The following is a 23822-nucleotide window of genomic DNA, read 5'->3' as shown; positions in this document are numbered from 1 at the left end:
GTGGAGGAGTTTAAGTATCTCGGGGTCTTGTTCACGAGTGAGGGAAGAATGGAGCGGGAGATCGACAGACGGATCGGTGCGGCTGCCACAGTAATGGGGGCGCTGTGCCGGTCCGTTGTGGTGAAGAGAGAGCTGAGCCGAAAAGCAAAGCTCTCAATTTACTGGTCGGTCTACGTTCCTACCCTCACCTATGGCCATAAACTTTGGGTCATGACCGAAAGAACGAGATCCCGGATACAAGCAGCTGAAATGAGTTTCCTCCGTAGGGTGGCCGGGCACTCCCTTAGAGATAGGGTGAGGAGCTCGGCCATCCGGAAGGGGCTCGGAGTAGAGCCGCTGCTCCTCCACATCGAGAGGAGCCAGTTGAGGTGGCTCGGGCATCTATACCGGATGCCTCCTGGACGCCTTTCTCGGGAGGTGTTCCAGGCACGTCCCACCGGGAGGAGGCCCAGGGGACGGCCCAGGACACGCTGGAGGGACTATATCTCTCGGCTGGCCTGGGAACGCCTTGGGCTCCCCCTGGAGGAACTGGAGGAGGTGTCTGGAGAGAGGGACGTCTGGGCATCTCTGCTGAGTCTGCTGCACCCGCGACCCGGTCCTGGATAAGCGGAAGACGACGAACGAACGAATATTTTGCTTTGGTATATCACACAAAATCCCAATAAAATATATTGAGATATGTGGTTGGAGTGTGACAAAATATTAAAAAGTTAAAGGTGTGTGAATAGTTTTGAAATGCACTGAAAGCTGAATAGACGAAAGCAGAAAAATCAATTGAAGAACAAAATCCGGAGGTTGGAAATCATTTGGTGCATGAAGCATGGCTGACATTTACCAGAAGATGCTGCTGTCTTGTTGTAAGCTGGTTTTGCTTCCGACTGTGTAACGTTGTGTACAGGTGCAAGAAGGCCATGTACTGGCTTGGCGTCGCACCATTTTCTTTACATGATTCATGGACCATTAGGAACAAACGACCCAGCTCTCCTGGTTCTGACCCTGCTGATATTCAGGGATGAAAATGGCTTTAATCATAAAATATTGCCACAAACCTGTCTTTAGCTCATATTTATGCCATGATCTTGACTTTGTCTTAATTGAACATCTGAAGTTTTATCTATAAAATTTCTATACAGAATTATTTAGTTAAATGACAGCAAAATAATAAATAAACATACGTAACATAAGAATATCTAGCAAGGGATTTGTATAGTAATCTTGTTTATTGGACCTGCAGATGCAACTATTAAAGGCGTGTTAGCCTGAAGAACACAAATCTGTTCTAGAAATTTCAGTGCATGGATAAAAATATCATTAACACAGCAAAAAATACAGATTAAAGACACATGTTAAATAAAACACATTTAAGGTAATTTTTGAAAGGATTTTGCATGTGTATTGAAGAAAATAAAATAGACACATATCCTATATTGTCTAAAAATATTCTATCTGTAATTTTGTCCATTCGCGCCTACCTGAGCTTTTCCTATTGGTCGCCTTTTCTTTTTCATTCTCCTCTTTTGCTTGTTCTGTTTTTGCCAGCAGAAGTTCAGGAATCTGACGAGATTCAATACATAGAATGTTAGATTTTCATAGCAAGCAATAAAGGCCCTTTTCCTTTAAGTCTTTTATTCACAAAATACACATTTTAGAGACCTTTTAAGGCTCTGTATTGGTCTGGAGTCACAGATACAGCGTGATAGATTAATGTGAGTTTAGAACAGTATTTATTCATGCATAAAGATTTTTGTACTGAGAAAGCATGTGGCTAATTTCTGACAGATAGCATAACAAAAAAGCACAAAACCCTGATCCATGCAGCATAAATATGTTGTTCTGCGCTGACCTTCTTCATGCTGCTCTCTGACCATCCTTCCATCCACTGGACAGAACACTTCCGGTAGAAAGCTGGGTTGCTTTCACAGTTGATGGTGAAGTTAGAGTTAGAACAGTCCATGATCAGGATAATGTGGAGGTTCTGCTGAATTCCTGAATAACATTAGCATTGAATATTGTATCAGACAGAGTAAAGACAGAAAGAAGCTTTGTGTCTGACACCACTTTTTTCAGCTTATACTGCTGCAGCAGCGACAGAAAGAGAAATTTAGCTTTTTAGGAGGTTAACTGTAACAATAACACAGCAATTGATTTGATTCTCTAACAGTAACCTCAGCCTCGGTGGCACAGAACCCGTATCTACAGCACACACTGCTGCACAGCAGGGACACAAGATCAGCATCAGATAAAATCAAAGATGAGAACAACTTGTGACAGGAAACAACATGTATTAAAATCTGCAGAGAAAAGAGGGTTGAGTGTGCACCAGAGACTTCACAGATGAGAACATGCTGAAATAAATAAAAACGACAGGCATATATGGAATGTGGCGATGATCATTATCCTGCACTCACTGTAGGAAAAGTAGTCATAGAGTGGTCTGGTGAATCCATCCTGGGATGCTGCGTCTTTAAGCGAGGAAAGTAAAGGCTCCAGTTCCTCTGCGGTATACAGACCTGGAACTTCACCTAAAGGCAGGTAAAAAATGTGTTAATCACTCAGAGCAGCTAAAATACCTTTAGATAAATAGAGCAGAACACGGGTTCCTATACGTTTTTAATGTCTAAGTACTTTACATGACAGTTTTAAACGTATGAATGAAAAGAAATGATTATGAATGTATTATGAGTATTTCTGCTGTGGTTGGAGTTTAATCACAAATTCTGCAAAAAAAAAACAGACACTGCTATATTTTCTTATTTTGTTGAGAATATAATTACAATAAATCCTGATTTCTAAATCCTAATTATTGGTTTTTATGCCAGTTGTACATTTCATCAGGTAAAATAAACATTAGGAAAACCTTTTCTTCCAACTTTCTCAAAATCATAATTGATATGGCATAAAAATGTAAGTGTGAAGGCATCATTAGACTGAACCTAAAACATTTTATAAACCAGTCTGCAACAACATTGTGACCAGCTGTCTGGTATTGCCTAAATCCCTGTTTTGCTACCACAACAGATTTTGTAGCAGGGTGATAGCAGCAGTGTTTTAGGCTCTGAGAGTTGTGATTTCCCTTTGAAGTGTGCATCTATTCTACAGATGCCTTCAGATCCCATTATGTTGGTCTTTGGAGTGTTTGAGGGCCAGGTTGACACCATCAGACTCCGCCACTTGACAATGTGCAAAACAGTCTTGTTCTTGGAGGAGGAGACCACTGTAGGGGAGTGCTACTGGTGGGTGTTTGTAGGGGGTGATTTGTCTGTAAAATGCACTGGTAGGTGGCAGGTTTTCATGTAACACCAATATAAATGGGTCCTGGTGTGGTGCTTTAAAGTGCCTTGAGATTTGCCGTACATAAATAAACAGAATTGAATTAAATTAAATATGTAAACAAATGCAGTACAAACCTGAGGACAGCAGGCTGTTAACCATCTCTAAGAAAGATGGGTGGACAAACTGATAATCTTCCAACAGCAAAACCACCTGCTGACCTTCCAGACCTGCCAGCTGCATCACCTAAGGGTCAGGTACACATAAACATGTGTTATACCTGATCCATAGACAACAACATGTGATGTTAGTACAAACAAAACAGAAGCACACAGAGAAAATGTTTTTTCTTGGGCAGCCATCATTTTTGTTTCATGCCAAAACAGCTGCTTTTCTACAGTTAAATAACACTGAAAGGATAGGGGGAAAAAATGATTTACAAGGAACTCTAGAAACATTCTGCAAGAATTAATGTAATAATCTGGGAGTGTTGTTAACCAAGTAAGCCAATTTGGCCTTTCTCACCATCTTAAGGTCACTGCTGAAATGTTTAAGGGTGTATCCACGAGAGATTTTAGGCGTGAACAATGTGTATCCATGCATGTGTGACACCAGGCACGTGGCTGTGTGCCGACCCGCTCCGCTCCGTCCTGCCAGAAGCAGAGAGCCACCGGGTCGGCTCAGGACCCGATCCACTCTGGACACAAAGTCACACACTTCCCAGAACAGCAAAAGGTCAAGTTCTTTGTTGTCACGACTGTACAGTGCAACTCCCTAGAAGAAGAGAAGCCATGAGCAAATATTCAAATGACTGACAAATGTGATAATGAAGAAACAAAACAACAAACAACAACAAAGGTTTAACCAATGGGAGGAAAGTGGCGGCACGTAAAATCCACAACGTCAAATTCTAAAATACAAAAGGCTTTATTTATTGGGCAGATACCAAAACTATTACATCTCCTTATGCAGAAGGCTATTTTCAACTGTGTTAATATTATAATAATGCGTGAGGTTAATAAAATCCGGATAGTTGCTTTATTAGCAGAAGTGATTCACTATTTACGCACGCACAGTAAATCCGAAACAGGAACATCTTATACCTTCTGTATAACCTGTTTCAAATCAGCAGAATCCAGACGACCAAGCTGTTTTCCATGAGGAGGCAGAGGCTGACCTGGAGCCACGACAGCCCCTTCAGAAGCTCCCCATGTCACATAGAAACCATCTTCACAATGCAAAAAAACAAATGGTTCAGGCTATTATTAACATATCTATATGTGTGCCTCTCGAATGGCATAGCTGCTATTTTAGTTGCATATTCAGACTCTTTTTGATGACTTATACAACACAGAAAAACATCTTTTTTCATACCAGAAGCTGCGAGCAAAGTATAGAACTGACATCCTGCCAGCTGCAATCACAACTTATAGTCAATTCCTGACATCTCAAAACCACAATATGTTGAAATAAATGTGATTTTATCACCACTGGGGGACATTCTTCTACAATCAGTGGATAAAAGAAACTACTAATCACACAGTTTGCTTGTAAGTCATGTGATTTAAAGACATCAAACCAACTGGGAAAAAGAAAGAAATGATTAATTTCATGCTGGTTTGCAGAACATGAACAGACTATTAGCAGAAAATCTGCCAAATGTTATGCCATATGCGAAGCTGTCAAAGAAGCTCTAAAGTTATATATTACTGCTATCCTTCAGGCTTGGGTGGCGGTCGGTAAACGTACATGACACGCACAGCTGGAGGCAAATCATCTCCAGAATAAAACATATTTCTGCTAACATTAAGGCTGATGATTCAGCGAAGGAAGAGCTGCTTCATACCAATCATGTTGTCCAGAGCGTCAGAGCCCCAGTCTCCCCGAATGATGGAGGAGAGGATGTTGTCGAAGTTGTGAATGTCTTTAGAAGAAACCAGTCGGTCTCTGAACAGCCTCCTGGCCTCATAAGCGACCACTTCCAAGACGCTGTCTGTTAAATTAGATTGAGCTGAAACGGCACAGGATGCACAAATAAACAGGTTCAATTTAAAGATAGTTTCACGCCTTGCAACTTTTGTTTGAATTGTAATGGCCACAAAATTCTAAATATAATATCTCTAATGGAACAACGCAGTTTACACCTGTCAGGGTTTACCTAACTCAATAAATGTCAAAGGGTTAGGTTGTTAAACTTTACTGCTTTTTGCCTCCGCCAAGAATATGTTTATGTCTGCGTTGGTTTTTCTGTCCATCTGTTTGCAGAATAACTCAAAAAGTTAAGAGTGGATTTTCATGAAATTTTTCGACTAGTTAGGACAAGAACAGATTATTAGATTTTGGTGGTGATGCGGAGGCCTGCGTTCTCTCACTGCTTTTCTAGTTTTCATAACTGGGGCTTTGCTTGAACTGTCCAATAGGAGTTGTTGGGGTAAGAATAAATTACTTTAGTCCCGATCAACTGGGTTTCGTTGGCACCTGCATAACACAACAAGTATAATAGGACCAAACACAAACTTCCTTCACACATTCATACTTGGACATTGTTGGACCTAACCTGAAAACATATTATACAGGTCCTTCTCAAAATATTAGCATCTTGTGATAAAGTTCATTATTTTTCCATAATGTCATGATGAAAATTTAACATTCATATATTTTAGATTCATTGCACACTAACTGAAATATTTCAGGTCTTTTATTGTCTTAACACGGATGATTTTGGCATACAGCTCATGAAAACCCAAAATTCCTATCTCACAAAATTAGCATATTTCATCCGACCAATAAAAGAAAAGTGTTTTTAATACAAAAAACATCAACCTTCAAATAATCATGTACAGTTATGCACTCAATACTTGGTCGAGAATCCTTTTGCAGAAATGACTGCTTCAATGCGGCGTGGCATGGAGGCAATCAGCCTGTGGCACTGCTGAGGTCTTATGGAGGCCCAGGATGCTTCGATAGCGGCCTTTAGCTCATCCAGAGTGTTGGGTCTTGAGTCTCTCAACGTTCTCTTCACAATATCCCACAGATTCTCTATGGGGTTCAGGTCAGGAGAGTTGACAGGCCAATTGAGCACAGTGATACCATGGTCAGTAAACCATTTACCAGTGGTTTTGGCACTGTGAGCAGGTGCCAGGTCGTGCTGAAAAAGGAAATCTTCATCTCCATAAAGCTTTTCAGCAGATGGAAGCATGAAGTGCTCCAAAATCTCCTGATAGCTAGCTGCATTGACCCTGCCCTTGATAAAACACAGTGGACCAACACCAGCAGCTGACACGGCCCCCCAGACCATCACTGACTGTGGGTACTTGACACTGGACTTCTGGCATTTTGGCATTTCCTTCTCCCCAGTCTTCCTCCAGACTCTGGCACCTTGATTTCTGAATGACATGCAGAATTTGCTTTCATCCAAAAAAAGTACTTTGGATCACTGAGCAACAGTCCAGTGCTGCTTCTCTGTAGCCCAGGTCAGGCGCTTCTGCCGCTGTTTCTGGTTCAAAAGTGGCTTGACCTGGGGAATGCGGCACCTGTAGCCCATTTCCTGCACACGCCTGTGCACGGTGGCTCTGGATGTTTCTACTCCAGACTCAGTCCACTGCTTCCGCAGGTCCCCCAAGGTCTGGAATCGACCCTTCTCCACAATCTTCCTCAGGGTCCGGTCACCTCTTCTCGTTGTGCAGCGTTTTCTGCCACACTTTTTCCTTCCCACAGACTTCCCACTGAGGTGCCTTGATACAGCACTCTGGGAACAGCCTATTCGTTCAGAAATTTCTTTCTGTGTCTTACCCTCTTGCTTGAGGGTGTCAATAGTGGCCTTCTGGACAGCAGTCAGGTCGGCAGTCTTACCCATGATTGGGGTTTTGAGTGATGAACCAGGATGGGAGTTTTAAAGGCCTCAGGAATCTTTTGCAGGTGTTTAGAGTTAACTCGTTGATTCAGATGATTAGGTTCATAGCTCGTTTAGAGACCCTTTTAATGATATGCTAATTTTGTGAGATAGGAATTTTGGGTTTCCATGAGCTGTATGCCAAAATCATCCGTATTAAGACAATAAAAGACCTGAAATATTTCAATTAGTTTGCAATGAATCTAAAATATATGAATGTTAAATTTTCATCATGACATTATGGAAAATAATGAACTTTATCACAATATGCTAATATTTTGAGAAGGATCTGTACACCAGTCAGCTTTAACTTTATGACCAGACTAGATTCCTCTTTTGCTACTAAAACATGTCTGATAAGTCAGAAAACAGACTTTTAGCAGGATGACAGAGACGGTCTTTGGCTCGAAACGTTGTGGTAAGTCTGTGGAGTGGGCTTGGATTCTACAGATGCCTTCAGGTCCCATTAGGTGGAAATTTAGAGTGTTGGAGGGTTATGTGAACCACATTAGGCTTTGCTGTTTGAGAATGTCCAAATCAGTTATTGCAAAGTTCCCAGATGTCTCTTTCTCCGAGCAGCATGCCACTGTTGGGAGGGCCTCTGGCAGGTGTGTGTAGGTGGGGGTGACTGGTCTACTAGATGGCAGGTTTCATTGTAATACCCATATATACACCAGAATCACACCAGGAAGTGTTCCCAACAGAACTTTATGTGAGAACAAGATGATTCCGTTCCTTAGATTTGCCGTCAAAAATCATATTGGAATGGCTGACTTTCACACTTTAAACACCAAAGTTATAAAAGTGTATGAAACTGGCATCAAAAGCATGCATAGCCAAACTTAGCAAAGACACATGCACAATGAAAATCAGAAAAATGAAAAGAGAGAATTTTTACATACCAAAAGGAAGGTGAACAGCAAGGCAGGGAAAAGGAAGGAAGAACCAAAGTTAGTTGAAGAATTGATGAGCACAGGAAAAGAGAATTCTGTCTATTGACACATTTAATTAAAATAAATGATTGGACTCTCGACAAAGGGGAAAATGAGCGGGCGAGGAGGAAAGAGGAAGAGCAAGAGGAGTGACACAGAGGAACTGAACAAAGACACGGAGAGAGAATGAAAGAAAGAAAATTAAAAAAGGGTGAAATCAGAGCATACAAAAAAAAAAAACTGAGCCATACGGAGATTTTTCTTGTCATCACAAATGATATATTGATCCTTCATCTTACACAGATACATATTTTTCTGTAACAACTTCAAAGACTTAACAAAGGTTTTTTGGGTGAAATAAGCTGTGGATCTAAAACAAATAAAGAGTCATTTAGAGGCAATAGATCATGGTTTTTAGATTCTGCTCAAAGAGAATATAAAAGATTTACTGTTCTTAACAACAAATATGGTGCTTTTTTACAGGTTATTTTTTAAACATGTATACAATGCCCCTGCACAAAAAGCCAGCAAAATCTTTTTCTAATGCCAGCCACCTTAACAGTAGTGCTGTTTTTAAACTCTTCAGGAAAACAACAAAAATAGTCACTTTATAAACCTAGAAGTGTTTACTACATGAAAGAAAAAAAACATCAAACTTTAACTTGACAAATTTGTTGGGCAACAAATTCTGCTGTCATTTGAATGACAGCAGACCTGAGACCAAACTGCCAGCTTTGATAAAGCCAGATACAATCAGTTTTATCTCTTTTCAAAGCAAATGTGAAAAATGGGGCTCTGCTCACACGTTTAAAAAAATTAAGCCTTCCTACCAACAGGTCAAACATTATGTGTGGCAAAAAACTAACGCTGCAAATCCCCCTGAACAAATACTCTCCACTGTGAAACATGGTGGTGGCACCATCATGCTTTGGGAATGCTTTTCTTACTATTACATTTAGAGCCTTAGTGTGAGATGCTGCAAATAGTAAATGTCTGTGTGTTGAGACCATTATCGCAGTACCTTGCGACCTTGCGTGTGGTATAGTGGTGGGAAAAGATCCCAGGACACGAGAATAAACGATATTAAAATGGTGAAATATTTCTCCCCAGGATGAAGATATTCTTGCAAAGCAATATTCATTCCTGCCAGCCTGTTACTTTATCTATTAAAGTGAGTGTACATGATTATTATGAGACTTGGATATGAAGGAGAGCAATTAAAGCTTCAATCCCTGTTCCTTCAGATGTTTGAGACACTTATTCTGAAGTTAGAGTCTGATTACACTGGGCTGGCAGACAACACTTGTTACAAAAGCAGCGAAGAAGCCCCCCACTGCTTTAAATCGTTTCCATGCCAGCCTGTTTTGGGTACTTGACAGAAAAAAGAAACAGCATGAGTGACAGACAAAATAGGAGGGATTCTGAGAACGCCTCAAACACTTAAGAGCTTACAACACTGAAGTTGGAATCTGCTTTGGAGGGGCATTAGTATCGGCATTACATTAAAGGGTTACCTAAAAAATATTTAATTAAGATAAGACAGCATTGTGGTTCAAAATCTAACATTTTTAGACTTAACTGATTCTACACTGAACAGAGTTTCCATAAAACACCTTTATTTATTCAAGTTGTAAAAACAAAAAAGGGAGCTTTTTCAATACTTTTCTGGCATTAGGGGAACGTTAGAATTAGACAAGCACAAAAACTGAAAGATTCTTTAAAACACAGTTTATGATTTGAGAACTCTTTATTTCTGTAAATAAAAAAAGGGAATTTTTGGTTTTCTCCAAATGGTTGCTAAATACACTGGTCAAAAAAAACAAAGGGAACACTTAAACAACACAATATAACTCCAAGTAAATCAAATGTCTGTGAAATCAAACTGTCCACTTAGGAAGCAACACTGATTGACAATCAATTTCACCTGCTGTTGTTCAAATGAAATAGACAACAAGGGGAAATCTTTGGTGATTAGCAAGACACTCAATAAAGGAGTGGTTCTGCAGGTGGGGACCACAGACCACTTCTCAGTACCTATGCTTTCTGGCTGATGTTTGGGTCACTTTTGAATGTTGGTGGTTCTTTCACACTCGTGGTAGCATGAGACGGACTCTACAACCCACACAAGTGGCTCAGGTAGTGCAGCTCATCCAGGATGGCACATCAATGCGAGCTGTGGCAAGAAGGTTTGCTGTGTCTGTCAGCGTAGTGTCCAGAGCCTGGAGGCGCTACCAGGAGACAGGCCAGTACACCAGGAGACGTGGAGGAGGCTGTAGGAGGGCAACAACCCAGCAGCAGGACCGCTACCTCCACCTTTGTGGAAGGAGGAACAGGAGGAGCACTGCCAGAGCCCTGCAAAATGACCTCCAGCAGGACACAAATGTGCATGTGTCTGCACAAACGGTTAGAAACCGACTCCATGAGGATGGTATGAGGGCCCGACGTCCACAAATGGGGGTTGTGCTCACAGCCCAACACCGTACAGGACGCTTGGCATTTGCCAGAGAACATCAAGATTGGCAAATTCGCCACTGGTGCCCTGAGCTCTTCACAGATGAAAGCAGGTTCACACTGAGCACATGTGACAGACGTGACAGAGTCTGGAGACACCGTGGAGAGCAATCTGCTGCCTGCAACATCCTTCACTATGACAGGCAGTGGGTCAGTAATGGTGTGGGGTGACATTTCTTTGGAGGGCTGCAGGTACCGAGATGAGATCCTCAGACCCCTTGTGAGACCATATGCTGGTGAGGTTGGCCCTGGGTTCCTCCTAATGCAGGACAATGCTAGACCTCATGTGGCTGGAGTGTGTCAGCAGTTCCTGCAAGATGAAGACATTGAAGCTATGGACTGGCCCGCCCGTTCCCCAGACCTGAATCCGATTGAGCACATCTGGGACATCATGTCTCGATCCATCCACCAACATCACGTTGCACCACAGACTGTCCAGCAGTTGGTGGATGCTTTAGTCCAGGTCTGGGAGGAGATCCCTCAGGAGACCATCCACCGTCTCATCAGGAGCATGCCCAGGCGTTGTAGGGAGGTCACACACAATACTGAACCTCATTTTGACTTGTTTTAAGGACATTACATCAAAGTTGGATCAGCCTGTAGTGTGTTTTTCCACTTTAGTTTTGTTTGTGACTCCAAGTCCAGGCCTCCATTGATTAATAAATTTGATTTCCACTGATGATGTATGTGTGATTTTGTTGTCAGCACATTCAACTTTGTACAGAACAAAGTATTCAAAGAGAATATTTCATTCATTCAGATCTAGGATGTTTTATTTGAGTGTTTCCTTTATTTTTTTGAGCAGTGTATATGCTTAGTCTGGTTCTGCTGGAGAGGTCTTCCTGTTTAAAGGGGTCATTCCACTCCACTGTCGCCGCACGCTTGCTCAGGATGAGCTGCTGCTTCATAGTCAAGGACCCAATACAAATGCATGGGCTTCCTTAGACAGAAAGGGTTCTTTTAAAATAAGCTGACAGAAAACCCCTTATACGTCAAAAGTCTATAATACAGTCAGTCAGTCATTTTCTACCACTTATTCCATAGTGGGTCACGGGGGAGCTGGTGCCTATCTCCAGCAGTCTATGGGTGAGAGGCAGGGTACACCCTGGACAGGTCGCCAGTCCATCGCAGGGCAACACACAAACAACTATGCACACACTCATTCATAGACCTAAGGGCAATTTAGAGTGACCAATTAATCTAACAGGCATGTTTTTGGACTGTGGGAGGAAGCCAGAGTACCCGGTGAGAACCCACGCATGCATGGGGAGAACATGCAAACTACATGCAGAAAAACCCCAGGGCAGGAATCAAACCCAGGACCTTCTTGATGCAAGGCAACAGTGCTACCAACTGCGCCACCGTGCAGCCCAATAATACACTACAGATCAACTGAATTTGACTATAGAGTATTATAGACTTTTCTAAAACAACTTCATGTGAAGTGTCTTCAGATGGCAAATGTTATGAATATTCCCAAACTAGTTCACTCCTCCTCTGTGTATCATCACAATAAACGTTATTAAGCTTTAAAAATATTGACATTAGCCACAATCCTAACCGAGTAAGTATGGAAACACAATACAATGACCAGATGTTAATATAAGTGAAATATTGCTGATGACTGTAGTTACCTGCTGTAAGGTCATATCGCAGTAAGCTGAGAACCCACTCTGTGAGGACACAAGGTGTAAACAGGTAGTGACTGTGGTCATCCACTGTAAACCTTACTTTGACCTATAGGGACAGAACCAAAAAGAATATATGATCAAATAAGTGAACCGGACCTTGACAACTGTCCTTTTTAAGGTCTTTAAAATCCAATAGTATGGGGATTCCTCCGCAGGGTCACCTCCACATTTATGTTATATTTGTAAAGTATACAAGTAATTAACTGAAGGTTATTTTCTTTGACATCTTGATCATCTAAGCTAGTTGAAATTTAAATGAGGTTATCTCTGAGTGATGTGGTATGGGTAGCAGTTTGCCAAACGGCCAATTATAAAAATATTTGTAGTGTTTACATAAAAATTGGATTTACAGATGACTGAGCCAAATCAGGAAATTCAAAGGCTCAATTTTAAGACATGAATGAGCTCCTGGAGGGCTACCTTTTAGCATAAATGACACATTTAATGAATAAACTGGTTCTTTCCAGGGAAACATCAGAAGAGCATATCAGGTGTGTGGCTGATTCAGTCTGTATGTAAAGGAAATGCAAATATAATCATTAAGGAGCACCCCCTGAAAATCAATACCTGTTCATAGACTTGTACAAGAGATCCTGCCAGCTGGTGTGTTTTTCCTGCGCTGGCCCAGGAAGCTTGGTCCCCCAGGCTATGATGGAGAACCGGTTGAAGGTAAGCTGAGTAGATGGTCTGCAGCTGCTCTCTGTCTGGATAGCTAAAAGCAAAGTCAGACAAGAGAGAGAAACAAAACAGAAAGTTCAAAAGACAACTATGTAAGCACGTGAATTAACTGATCATTGGGTCTGTGGTAGCAGCTCCGTACTTACTCTATGGTGCAGATGCGAACTATTGAGGAGAAACGGGAGGTAAGTGAATGGGTGCCGACCGCACCTCCTGTTGACATGGAGGCCACCACCTGAATGTTCTCAAGGCTCACCCACTCCAGATTTTCATCATAAAACCCCTTATACGTCAAAACCTGGATCAAAATTGAAGGGTTAAAGAGATGTAACAGTAAGATTAGCTTTAGTTTTCTAATGTGACAGAAAAATCTTGTGAATTGATCTCCGTATTTGTCATAGTGTATCATCTTCACCTGTTGCAGAAAGGCTATGAGGTTACTGGTCCCCCATTTGTCTGGTTTGGGCAGGTTGATGTCCTTTAGGTAAAGGACTAAATTCTCACAGTCCTTAGGTCTGAACACCCGACCAGTGTTTGAGCTAAGCAACAGACATGTCTGGCTGAGCTTCTGGAGGACGTGACGAGAGGAGGTCTGGGCACTGCAGTGAACCACGGCAACTTGTGTGGAACGCAGCAATGCAAAGGCGTAGCGAAGGAGCATGCTAGATGGTAAACAATATGTAAAAAAAAGGGTCAAATAAAACACCCAGGCATGTCTATGTTGCTAGGCGTGAACACATATTGCAGTTACATTTCGGATTAGTTTAAATAACCAGCTTACTTTTAACACACCTCTGTGCTGCTTTTAAGAAAATTTGTCTCTTTGGATCTTAGGACAATGTTTGCAATAGCAGACCCGAAGGGAAAAATACATATTTTATGAGGATGAGACAATATCTTGCAAGTGAGTGTGTTTGCAAGTGGATTACATTTTGCTGTCATATTGTTTGTCGCTAAATTACTTATTATTTTGTTTTGAGGAATAAGTTGACAAGCCCAGTGACCTAGCTGGGACGGTGACCTTTTAGACAGAAGGAAGCAAGATAAGAAAAAAAATATCAGACTGAAGTGTAAAAGGCAAGCTGAGTGATGACTGTTCTTTGAGTGCCTGGTGAGGGACACAATTATTTCTAATGCAGCAGCTACTGGTGTATGCATGCACGCCTGAGCATGTTAAACACAGATTGCATCCTTGTTCTGAGCTGTCACTGCTTTCACAAGAAAGGTCAGGTTTAGAATAAATGTTACTTTGATTTCGTGGCTGATTGTGTGATTTTTGTCATTTCAGGGGTCCGATTTAAAAACATCGGTCTTTAAAGCATAATGAACTTTTCTCCACTGCGATCTTGTTAACCTTCTCTTTCCAAGAAGAACAACATAAGAAAATGGAATAGTGACAACTGTTAAAAGAGACTGAGATTGGATATACAAACTTGAAGAAAAAGTTTATTCAATAAGATAAGTTAAATGGCTTTATATGTTAACTAAAAACTTGGAGTTTTTTATGTTTTGCTACTGTTGGTTGAAAGTGCCTTGCAAAAGTAATCATCCCACCCAAACATTTACATTTTGTCATGTTACAACAACAAACCTCAATGTAGAGCATAATTGCTCACAAGTTTATTTCCATCAAACAACTTGAAAGTGTGGCATGTGTTTGTATTCAGCACCTCTGAGTCAATACTCATCACTAAAGTAAAGGGGTCTAAATAAAAATGCATGGCACACTTTTAAGATGTGTTTCATTTTCTTCCCATTTCACCATTATGAGCTACTTTGTGTTTGAGTATCTCATTAAATCCCAATAAAACACACAGGGTTTGTGGTGCTAATATGCAAAAATACAAAAACGTTTATGCAGTGCAAATACTTTTGCAAGAAGCTTACACAATTTTGCATGCTGTGTGTGTATGCACATGTGTAATTACCCCTTTCCGCAGCCCTCAGGACCAACCACCATGAAGGGCTGCCTGTGGCGAGCTGCAAGCCATGGGGAGAAACCGTGCAGACCTCTCTGCATGCCAGGAGTCTCTACTACAGGTAATACATGCGTGTGAAAAAACTGCTCCAAAGTAAGATCCGCAGGACGATGAAATGTATAAGCAGCTAGATGGCCACTGCTGGAATCATAGAAGGTATCAAGTGGTTTCCTGGCATCTGGTGGACTTTCCCGTGCCCAGCTCAGCAACTACAGGACCAAAAAGGAGTAAGGCTTTTTTGGAGGTTTGAACATGCAGATTACCATTCAAAAGAAGAAAAATAATTCTCACCTCTTTAGCAAGCTCGTGTCGTGTTTTGAGATTGAGGTTTCCTCCGATGCCCCTTAGAAGACCAACAATAAACTCTCCCCTCTCAGACACAGCATTGAGATGGGATAAAGAATTCAATACTGTCCCCACCAGACTAGTTTCCACCACAAAGTCATTCTGGAGTTCAGAGAAAAGATGGAATCTGAGATTTACAACGTTCGCGCAAGATTCAAGTGCCTAAAAGGAGTGAGTCCAGCAAGATATCATATCTGGATTTGTCCATTGAGCCTCTTAATTTGTTAGAAGTGATTAGTAGTCCTAGAAGGTTAGTTATTACAACTAAACTCTGTTGGTAAACTCAGTTGTAACTGGACAAGTCTAAAGTTTAGCTATAAGCAGCAAACAGCGCTGCAGTTTCTTGGGGATGCAAAATTCTACTATCATTAATTAACCCTTAAAGAGAAAAAATTGATCCAAAATGTGTTTTGATTTGAGCACAATCACACATTCGGACTGTTTTTGAGCCAGTATGTATTTGCAATGTCTGACCTGCTTCAGAACCCAGTCCAGAGCTTTTTGGAAATAGTCCCCCAGCCAGTTTTCAAGGTTATTGCGACATTCCTCTGGCTGACCCCTCAACCACGACTTCACCAAAGCCCCAACATCAATGTCCTCATCACTTTGAATGCAATCAGGAACCACAGGAGAAACGAAATGGTTCACTTTATTTATATAGCCCTTTAAACAAACAAATTATGCACCAAAGTGCTGCAAAGAAATTACTAAACACAACCAAGAACAATGAAACCACTGACTGAGAAATTGGAAACTGAATCCTTAAACTTTCTTTAAACACCGACTGACCTGAGAAAAATCATGCCCATGCGGGATATGGTTGCTGGAGAGGCGCAGCTCAGGTCGTGCGTCTCAAACAGGAAGTTAACGTTGGGCCCAAACTGGATACGATCTCCACTGGGCATGGTTAACAAACGATTATCATCAAGGACAGAGTTTAGACTTTCAACCCACTCTGGGTCAATGTCTCCATCACACACTATCCAGGAGTTCACATCTAAAAAACAAAAGCAGTGCAATAAATGTACCATCGTCAGGCTAGCATTGATATGTCCAAATAGAACGTAAAAAGTGAGGTTTAAGAATTGCTCCAGTCGTTTGGGTAGTTATTAGGCATCTAACTGCATCCCAGCTGTTAGACATCTTGGTAAGCCTCTTGGTAATATCATTGACTCGGGGTGAATCTTACCTTGTGGTTCTCTGACCACAGTCCTGGCACTGTGGGTGAGAACGCCATCAGCCCATTCTCTGGTGTCCATGTCTATATGTCCCAAAAGCTGCTGTCTTGGCATGGCTTTAGGATTCATTGTGTACTGTTTCACCTTCAAGGATGAGAAGGAACCTTAATGACAGGCTTGGGAAACATTGCCTTTTAACCTAACCTAATTAAGTTTCCAGTTTTTTTTTTGTATAAAAAGACACAACAAGTGTAAACCTGGATGTTTCTGAAGAATATTACCTTGTCAAATAATAAATTGTGTGTAACATACAAATTACAGATGTTTAAATCCAATTTTGATCATGCTAAACGTATAGGTGCATCTCAATCATGAGAATTTAATCAAAGAGTTAACTGATTTCTGTAATTAAACTCAAAAAGTGAAACTTGTTTATTTCTGTTAATACTGATGATCAGGACTTAAAGCAAATCCAAACCTAAGATTTATTTTCCCAAAAAATACTTTATAATGATTCTGATTGATATTATTAATTAAGATGAAAATGCATATTAATAGCTAAAAATCTAAGATGGGCATTTCTTTGCTTACCACTTTGCCAGTCTTGTTGAGAGCAGCTCTTAGCATCCTCCAGAGTGTAGACTTGCCTGCTCCGCTTGGCCCCACAATCACTACACCCATACGTTGTCTCAGCTGCTCATTCAGCTCCATCGCTTTCTTCAGCTGAAACAGTCAACAATCAGCCTCTTTGCAGTGCTTCTTTGGCTTCTAATTTTTTGAATCAAACATTCATTGTTGTCAGTATATATTAAATGTGTTAACACACACACACACACACCTGGCTGGGTATGAGTTCCAGCTGTGCCTCCTTGTAGACTTCGTTTAATGCATCCATCAGGATCCGGTCTCCCACATCGGTGAAATTAACCCCAGAGAAGACATCTCTGACCAGGGCGTCAAACCGAGAGGTGTCTGCGAATGTCAGCTTGGACATGGTGTTTAATCTCAACGCCTGCACCACCAGACTACCCTCCTGAACTGCTTGTAGATAAAAGAGACAAGATCAATAACATTACAGAGGTGTTTTAAACTGAAAATGCAAAGAAAATAGAAACAAGCCAGGTGGAGAGGAATGGAAGGTCAGAGGAGTTAACTTGTCAAGTCTTTATTACTTTGCTCTAACACGCCCCCTGTTAAAACTGTGCTAATTACAAAAGCCTTTCATGATCTCAAGAGTTTGTCAATACTTTTGTTCTCAACTCCAAAGTCATTTGTCTTTCCTGCAGGCGCAATGGTGCTGCGCTGACTTGTTTTTCACAGCAACACAGACAAACAAGACAACCTTGGAGACTCGTGGAGTGTCTGCCTGCATGTTGGACAGATAGAAAATGAGAAGTGGACCAGTGGGGTTTCAAAGAGAATGAAGGAAAGAAATAAAGAGAAGGGATAGGGAAAATGAGATTAGGGACAAAGGGAAATGTACTGGAAAGTTAGAGAAGTGGTGAAAATGAGTGGAAGAAAAGCAACAATGACAGCCAGGTATAGGAGAGAGACAGCTAACAAGAGGTTAATAGGATGGGAAAGAAGATATTGCTGAGTTAATCTGCAACATGTTCAGAAGGTCTTTGGAAACTAAAATGTAATTTATTAAAATTTGAGATGAAGGACAGACTTCTGCTTCCAACTGAATTTCACACAAAGGATGTACATACTGAATCTTTTAAAGCTTTCACAACAGGGTTTTATCAGCATAAAGGTTGCATCCAAAACGCTCATATAACCACACGGCTACTTAAAATGACAATTTCAGTTTTAAATACAACTAAAAATGACATTTTTACCAATTCTCTTAATGGAGGGAGATTGTGTTTTCCAGGAAAAGTTTGGTCTACATTTGAGGTGCAAGTAGAAAAGTGATAAAAAGACCAAACGGACAAGAAAATAGTGTGAGCACAGAGACATTCTTCTTAAACCAGATGTTTCCTTTTCTGCCTTTATATACAAACAATTGTAGCAGTAAAATAGATATAGTCTGGACAGACAAAATCATATGAAGATCAAATAGAGGTCAATGATACATTTTTTTAATAGTTAGATATCAAATGTTATTTCTTAGTCAGTTAGTGGCAGTCTATTTAATAACATTGCAGCAATGTGCATTGTGAAAGTATTTGAAGAAGCCATCACAGCACAACAAAGGTGTGTCAAACTGTTAGCTAACAACCAAAACTGATATAAGCTTACAGCTGCAGGGTGAGAATTTCACAATTCTGTACATTTGGTGTTTCCTAATAATGAAAGTTTAATATAAAAGATGACAAAACTTTAAAAAAACACACACATGTGTAAACACATACAGTTCAAGCGCAAATTAAAGCAACAACATTGCTTTTTATTAAAGTTGCCACTAGACTCACCAATGAGAAACTGGCAGGGGGAAAACACAGAAACGGTATGTATGGATGGATGGATGGATGGACGGACGGACGGACGGATGGATGGATGTACTGATGGATGGATAGATGGATGGATGGATAGATGGATGGATGGATGGACGGATGGATGGATAGACGGATGGATGGATAGACGGATGTATGTATGTATGGATGGATGGATGGATGGATGGATGGATGTACTGATGGATGGATGGATGGATGGATGTACTGATGGATGGATGGATGGATGGATAGATGGATGGATGGATGGATAGACGGATGTATGTATGTATGGATGGATGGATGGATGGATGGATGTACTGATGGATGGACGGATGGACGGACGGACGGACGGACGGACGGATGGATGGATGGATGGATGGATGGATGGATGGATGGATGGATAGATGGATGGATGGATGGATGGATGTACTGATGGATGGATGGATGGATGGACGGATGGATGGATGGATGGATGGATGGATGGATAGACGGATGTATGTATGTATGGATGGATGGATGGATGGATGGATGTACTGATGGATGGATGGATGGATGGATGGATGGACGGACGGACGGACGGATGGATGGATGGATGTACTGATGGATGGATAGATGGATAGATGGATGGATGGATGGATGGACGGACAGACGGACGGACGGATGGATGGATGGATGTACTGATGGATGGATAGATGGATGTATGGATGGATGGATGGATGGATGGATGGACGGACGGATGGATGGATGGATGTACTGATGGATGGATGGATGGATGGGTGGGTCATAAAGTCTGGAACAACAATATTTTTTCCACATTCTTATTTTCTTTTTACATACTTATCCAGCCCTGAAAATACTGAAATCAAATGACACATTTTTCCAGACTAGATATGAACCCTTGTAATATGCTTGGATGCATGAAGATCTGTTTTCAAAAGGCTATTGAAGCTGCCACAGATTTACTCATTTTCCTAACGCGGCCTCAAATGTCAGTCTTTTAGTCATTTTACTTTCTGGCATGACAACGCAACTGAGGAAATCTATTCCTAGATAATCACAAATCTGCCTTCAGGAAGTGATGAAGAACAATCTGTTTACCTTCCTTCTGATAGCATAAACTAATACTTTCAGACTTGGGAGCACAATCAATCAAAATATCAATTCATGGCATTCGCAGCAACTTTTACAGTTCTCTTCTTGCATCTTTCATTCATCCTCCAAATCGAATGACTTCATTTATTAGAATAACTTCAAATTTAGAAAGAAAAAAGGCATCAGTTATATCACTTGGGTTGATGGCTGTAATGAAGGCTCCTCTCTTTCAGCTCAATGGGATGTGCAGTGTTTTTCTTTTATTCTCAAGTAATTCACTCTGCTGTGTAACATTTTTCACATATGATCTTCAGGTACAGATTTCTGCACTGTAAGTTTGTTTTAGCTTTGAGAGAGCAAAGGATGCTACTTGAGGTAATAGCCAAGGCTGCAACCATTTCCTAGTAATTTTCTTGCCACACTCTGAGATTAGAGAGGGAAAATGCCTCGGAAAAATACTGGGCAAAAAAACAGAGCTAGAGGGGGACTTACTCTTCTCCTTGTCATGAGCTCTCCTCTGTTGCTGTTGGAGACTGCCACAAGCTTTAAGCACGGTCTTCAGAGCTCGCAAACCCCAGTCATAGTGCTGCTGGGGGGTCAACAGCTCCCTCGATAGACAAATAAAAGGCTTATTTTCATAACGTTTTACTTTACTTCAGTTCCAGTTGTAGCAATCAAGGTTGGATATTTGAGGAAATGATACAAAGTTAACACACACTGTTAGAAACTAGTGACTGTAACACTTAATGAACCCAAGAAACAGGTTAATAATCATAACAGGAAGTTAATGGAATAAATATCAATACCACAAAGAATTCCCCACATATTTTTACCTGGCCAGGTTAAAGATTGCGACCAGCTTACGTCCAAGTACTTCTCCATTTTTGAAGCCCTCTGAGTAGAGGATGACTTCAGCAATGAGCTCATTGTCTGGTCGGCTCATGGCCACAGGCCTAAACAGTTGCTTCAGGTTGTCTGGAAGTTTCTGCCTGCCCCCATAGCCTTTACCCGCAGGGTTTAAAGTGATGAAAACCCCAGAGTTTGGGTCCAATTCCACCTGGAAGATTAAAATAAACCTCTTTTAATTACCAAAGTAATTGCTACATTAATATCAAACTTTATTTTCAATTGCCTGTTTGTGAAAGAGACTTAACAGACAATGAATACATAACTGATCAATACCAGATTTGACTTAAGATAAAATACAGTAACATACACTGTCATAAGCAAGTGGTAGACACTTTCATAAAAAAAAAACTTGCTCAGTAACAGAGAAACATCATTTTTAACCTTTTTTGGTTTTGTTACTTGGAAACATTGCGTCTGCTTTTCCTACCTCCTTCCCCAGCAGCTCACAGGTTTTCTTGTGATGTTTCAAGGAGTCTTGAATGGCCTGAATCTGCATGGATACTGCAGATAGCACCGCTTCCTCTAAACGGTTGAACTCATCAAAGCAGCCCCACGCTCCACACTTTACCAACCCAACAAATATCCTTCCCATTGACTTCACATCTATACCCTGGGAAATGAAGAAGAGAAAAAGAAAGCTTTGTTTCCACAATAATGAGTCAACCGTCTATCCATCCATGCTTATGCTGCCATGCTTTAATTTTCTACATTGATACTTATTTGAAATTGTTTTATTATATTTTGAGAGATGCCTCTCTCATTTCTCTTCATATAAAACTAAATAAATACATAGCATCTTTATATATATATTTTCCCTCCTCCAACAGATTTCTGTTTTTCAGTTGAATTGTGTACAATATGTGTCACATTAAAGGAAAAGGTTTTAAATGATTTTTATCATCGGCTCATTTTCACACCACAAACCTGGCATTTTAACAGGGATAATTACACTTTGAGGGCCACTGTATGCCACTAACACTGTAAAGGCCTGCTAATCATGGAATAAATAATCCATGCTGAATAATCAAGTTCCTGAAACATTATACGGTAATAATGCTTATCTGATTTCTCACAGAAAAACTGCACATGAACAAAACAGCATCAGTCCTACCACATGAAATGAAATACAATTATTAAAAAGTGCAGACAGTAAACTTTTCCTGCCCACATATGAAGTTTCTTTGCACCTCATCACAGTTGAACACCAACACCTGGCGTCCGAAAAGACCCCCCAGAGCTTTGACGGATTCAGTCTTGCCCGTGCCAGCGGGCCCATAGGGGTTCCCACCAAGCCCCATCTTCATGGCCTGGGTTAGAGTCAGGTAGCACTTGTCAGTCAGCGGAGTGTGCACCAACTTAGCAGCATTCCCCTGGGAGAGAGGAGGGGCGAGATAGAAGAGTAAGTTTTAATGACAGAAAAGAAAACTGAAAGATAGAATTAAAAATGTTAGCAAAAGGGCACCAGTGGTATAAAAAGAAGTCAGCAACTGCTAAAGGCAAACAGAGCAGCATCTCTGAAGGAATAAAAAAGGACAAGCAAAGAATAAGACTGAGTATAGCATGTGTTTGTAGAGAACTGTAGTGGGAAAAAAGCAGTTATCTGCAGCAAGGCATGTCCTGAGCTTGTCATATTTGCATAAACACTGCCCCCAAAAGGTCAAAAGAGAAACTAACATTCCTGATACTGTGAAAACGTCTACATAGTGCCAAGAATAAGTAACAAAAGTTGCTGTGGTCAACAGGCATATATGTCCAGTCATCCCACCTGGTACTCATAGGTATAGCTGAACTGTGCGTCCACCATGTGTATGTGGCAGCTTTTGTCTGTTCCCATGTAGAAGCGGAGCTGTTTCTTCCAGGCCCAGTCATCAGTACTGGTGACGCCTGCCTGGTTAAGCTGCTTCACCACGCTGATGTTGTGAATGATATCTAAGATCAAAGCTTTTAGCTTCAGCTGCAGAATACTGGACTCTAAACAGGGAAACATGCATGATTATTAACAACATGAATATAAACAAACAATCACAATTTATTTCATAAAAAGATAGTCAAAGTCTTTCATGTGTATTCTGACACCATAAAAGAGGCATATGTGCAGAACAATAAACACTAGGAAAATGATATATACTATATCATTTATAATAATGTAATTTAATCGTATGCATAAAGTCATTTTGGTTCACAGGAAAATCTTTCATTTTTTATTTAATTTATCCAAACCACAAGTCATAAGATTACGCTGCCAGTATATTTTCAACATGTTTTGCTCTAAATCAAATAAAGATGGGAAAACGATCTATTATAAAATAGTCTGCTTTCATTAGAAATGCAGAGATGCAACCATCAGGCTTTTTCTGGTCAATACCCATTTCTGTTTTTCTTTTAGGCCAATTGCAACTTTTAACAAATCCATTTAGCTTTCTAAGGACTACAACACATAAAAGAAAAAAAAAAAAAAGGTGCTGATTCCTTGATAGAGGTAGGAGTTTTGAATCCAATGGAAAACTAAGAAATTACAAGATCATTTCTTAACCTGGATCTAATTTTTATTAAACTGAAAAACAGGCACATCAAAGCTAGTCGATGAGTTTATAGTTAGTATTTTTGACACATTTCAGTAAATAGAAAAAGGATGTCTGCTGTTCACCTTTCAAAGCTTATTAAAAAGGATTGCTTGATTGATTGATTAATTAGTTCATCTCTATAGATGAACTAATTAATCTTGTTGTGGATACACAAAGGATCCTAAAAAAATCATAAATTGACAAAACAAAGGGTTAGGGTAAGAGAAAATGTGAATGAACTGGATACTGACTCCAGCTACATTAATATTCTTGAATTAGTTTAACATCAGCTTCTGACTGTCAAATATGACGGCATAAAACGCTGAGAATTGCACTTGAAGCC

General features: G+C 40.6%; 1 protein-coding gene across 4 annotated transcripts in view; it reads right to left on the bottom strand.

The window, feature by feature from the left end:
• The window catches only part of LOC124883869 (cytoplasmic dynein 2 heavy chain 1), a 166881-nt gene that overhangs the window by 114778 nt on the left and 28281 nt on the right, over positions 1-23822 (bottom strand). For 3 of the 4 annotated variants that reach the window (XM_047391300.1, XM_047391299.1, XM_047391302.1), the window contains exons 36-59: positions 22681-22886; positions 22103-22285; positions 21343-21525; positions 20840-21063; positions 20499-20614; positions 17315-17514; positions 17068-17199; positions 16488-16620; positions 16088-16295; positions 15773-15902; positions 15245-15400; positions 14903-15162; positions 13390-13636; positions 13121-13272; positions 12864-13008; positions 12240-12342; positions 5117-5281; positions 4374-4498; positions 3796-4044; positions 3408-3516; positions 2409-2522; positions 1844-1986; positions 1473-1554; positions 836-999 (exon numbers count right to left, since the gene is read on the bottom strand). In XM_047391300.1, coding sequence (XP_047247256.1) covers positions 836-999; positions 1473-1554; positions 1844-1986; positions 2409-2522; positions 3408-3516; positions 3796-4044; positions 4374-4498; positions 5117-5281; positions 12240-12342; positions 12864-13008; positions 13121-13272; positions 13390-13636; positions 14903-15162; positions 15245-15400; positions 15773-15902; positions 16088-16295; positions 16488-16620; positions 17068-17199; positions 17315-17514; positions 20499-20614; positions 20840-21063; positions 21343-21525; positions 22103-22285; positions 22681-22886 — 3929 coding nt within the window. The remainder of the gene's footprint in view (positions 1-835; positions 1000-1472; positions 1555-1843; positions 1987-2408; positions 2523-3407; positions 3517-3795; positions 4045-4373; positions 4499-5116; positions 5282-12239; positions 12343-12863; positions 13009-13120; positions 13273-13389; positions 13637-14902; positions 15163-15244; positions 15401-15772; positions 15903-16087; positions 16296-16487; positions 16621-17067; positions 17200-17314; positions 17515-20498; positions 20615-20839; positions 21064-21342; positions 21526-22102; positions 22286-22680; positions 22887-23822) is intronic. The other variant, XM_047391301.1, reaches the window with a different exon arrangement.

Source organism: Girardinichthys multiradiatus, chromosome 18, assembly GCF_021462225.1.
Source record: "Girardinichthys multiradiatus isolate DD_20200921_A chromosome 18, DD_fGirMul_XY1, whole genome shotgun sequence".
Taxonomy (NCBI): domain Eukaryota; kingdom Metazoa; phylum Chordata; class Actinopteri; order Cyprinodontiformes; family Goodeidae; genus Girardinichthys; species Girardinichthys multiradiatus.
The sequence above is the reverse complement of the archived record's forward strand: the minus strand, read 5'-3'. Positions and strand labels throughout refer to the sequence as shown.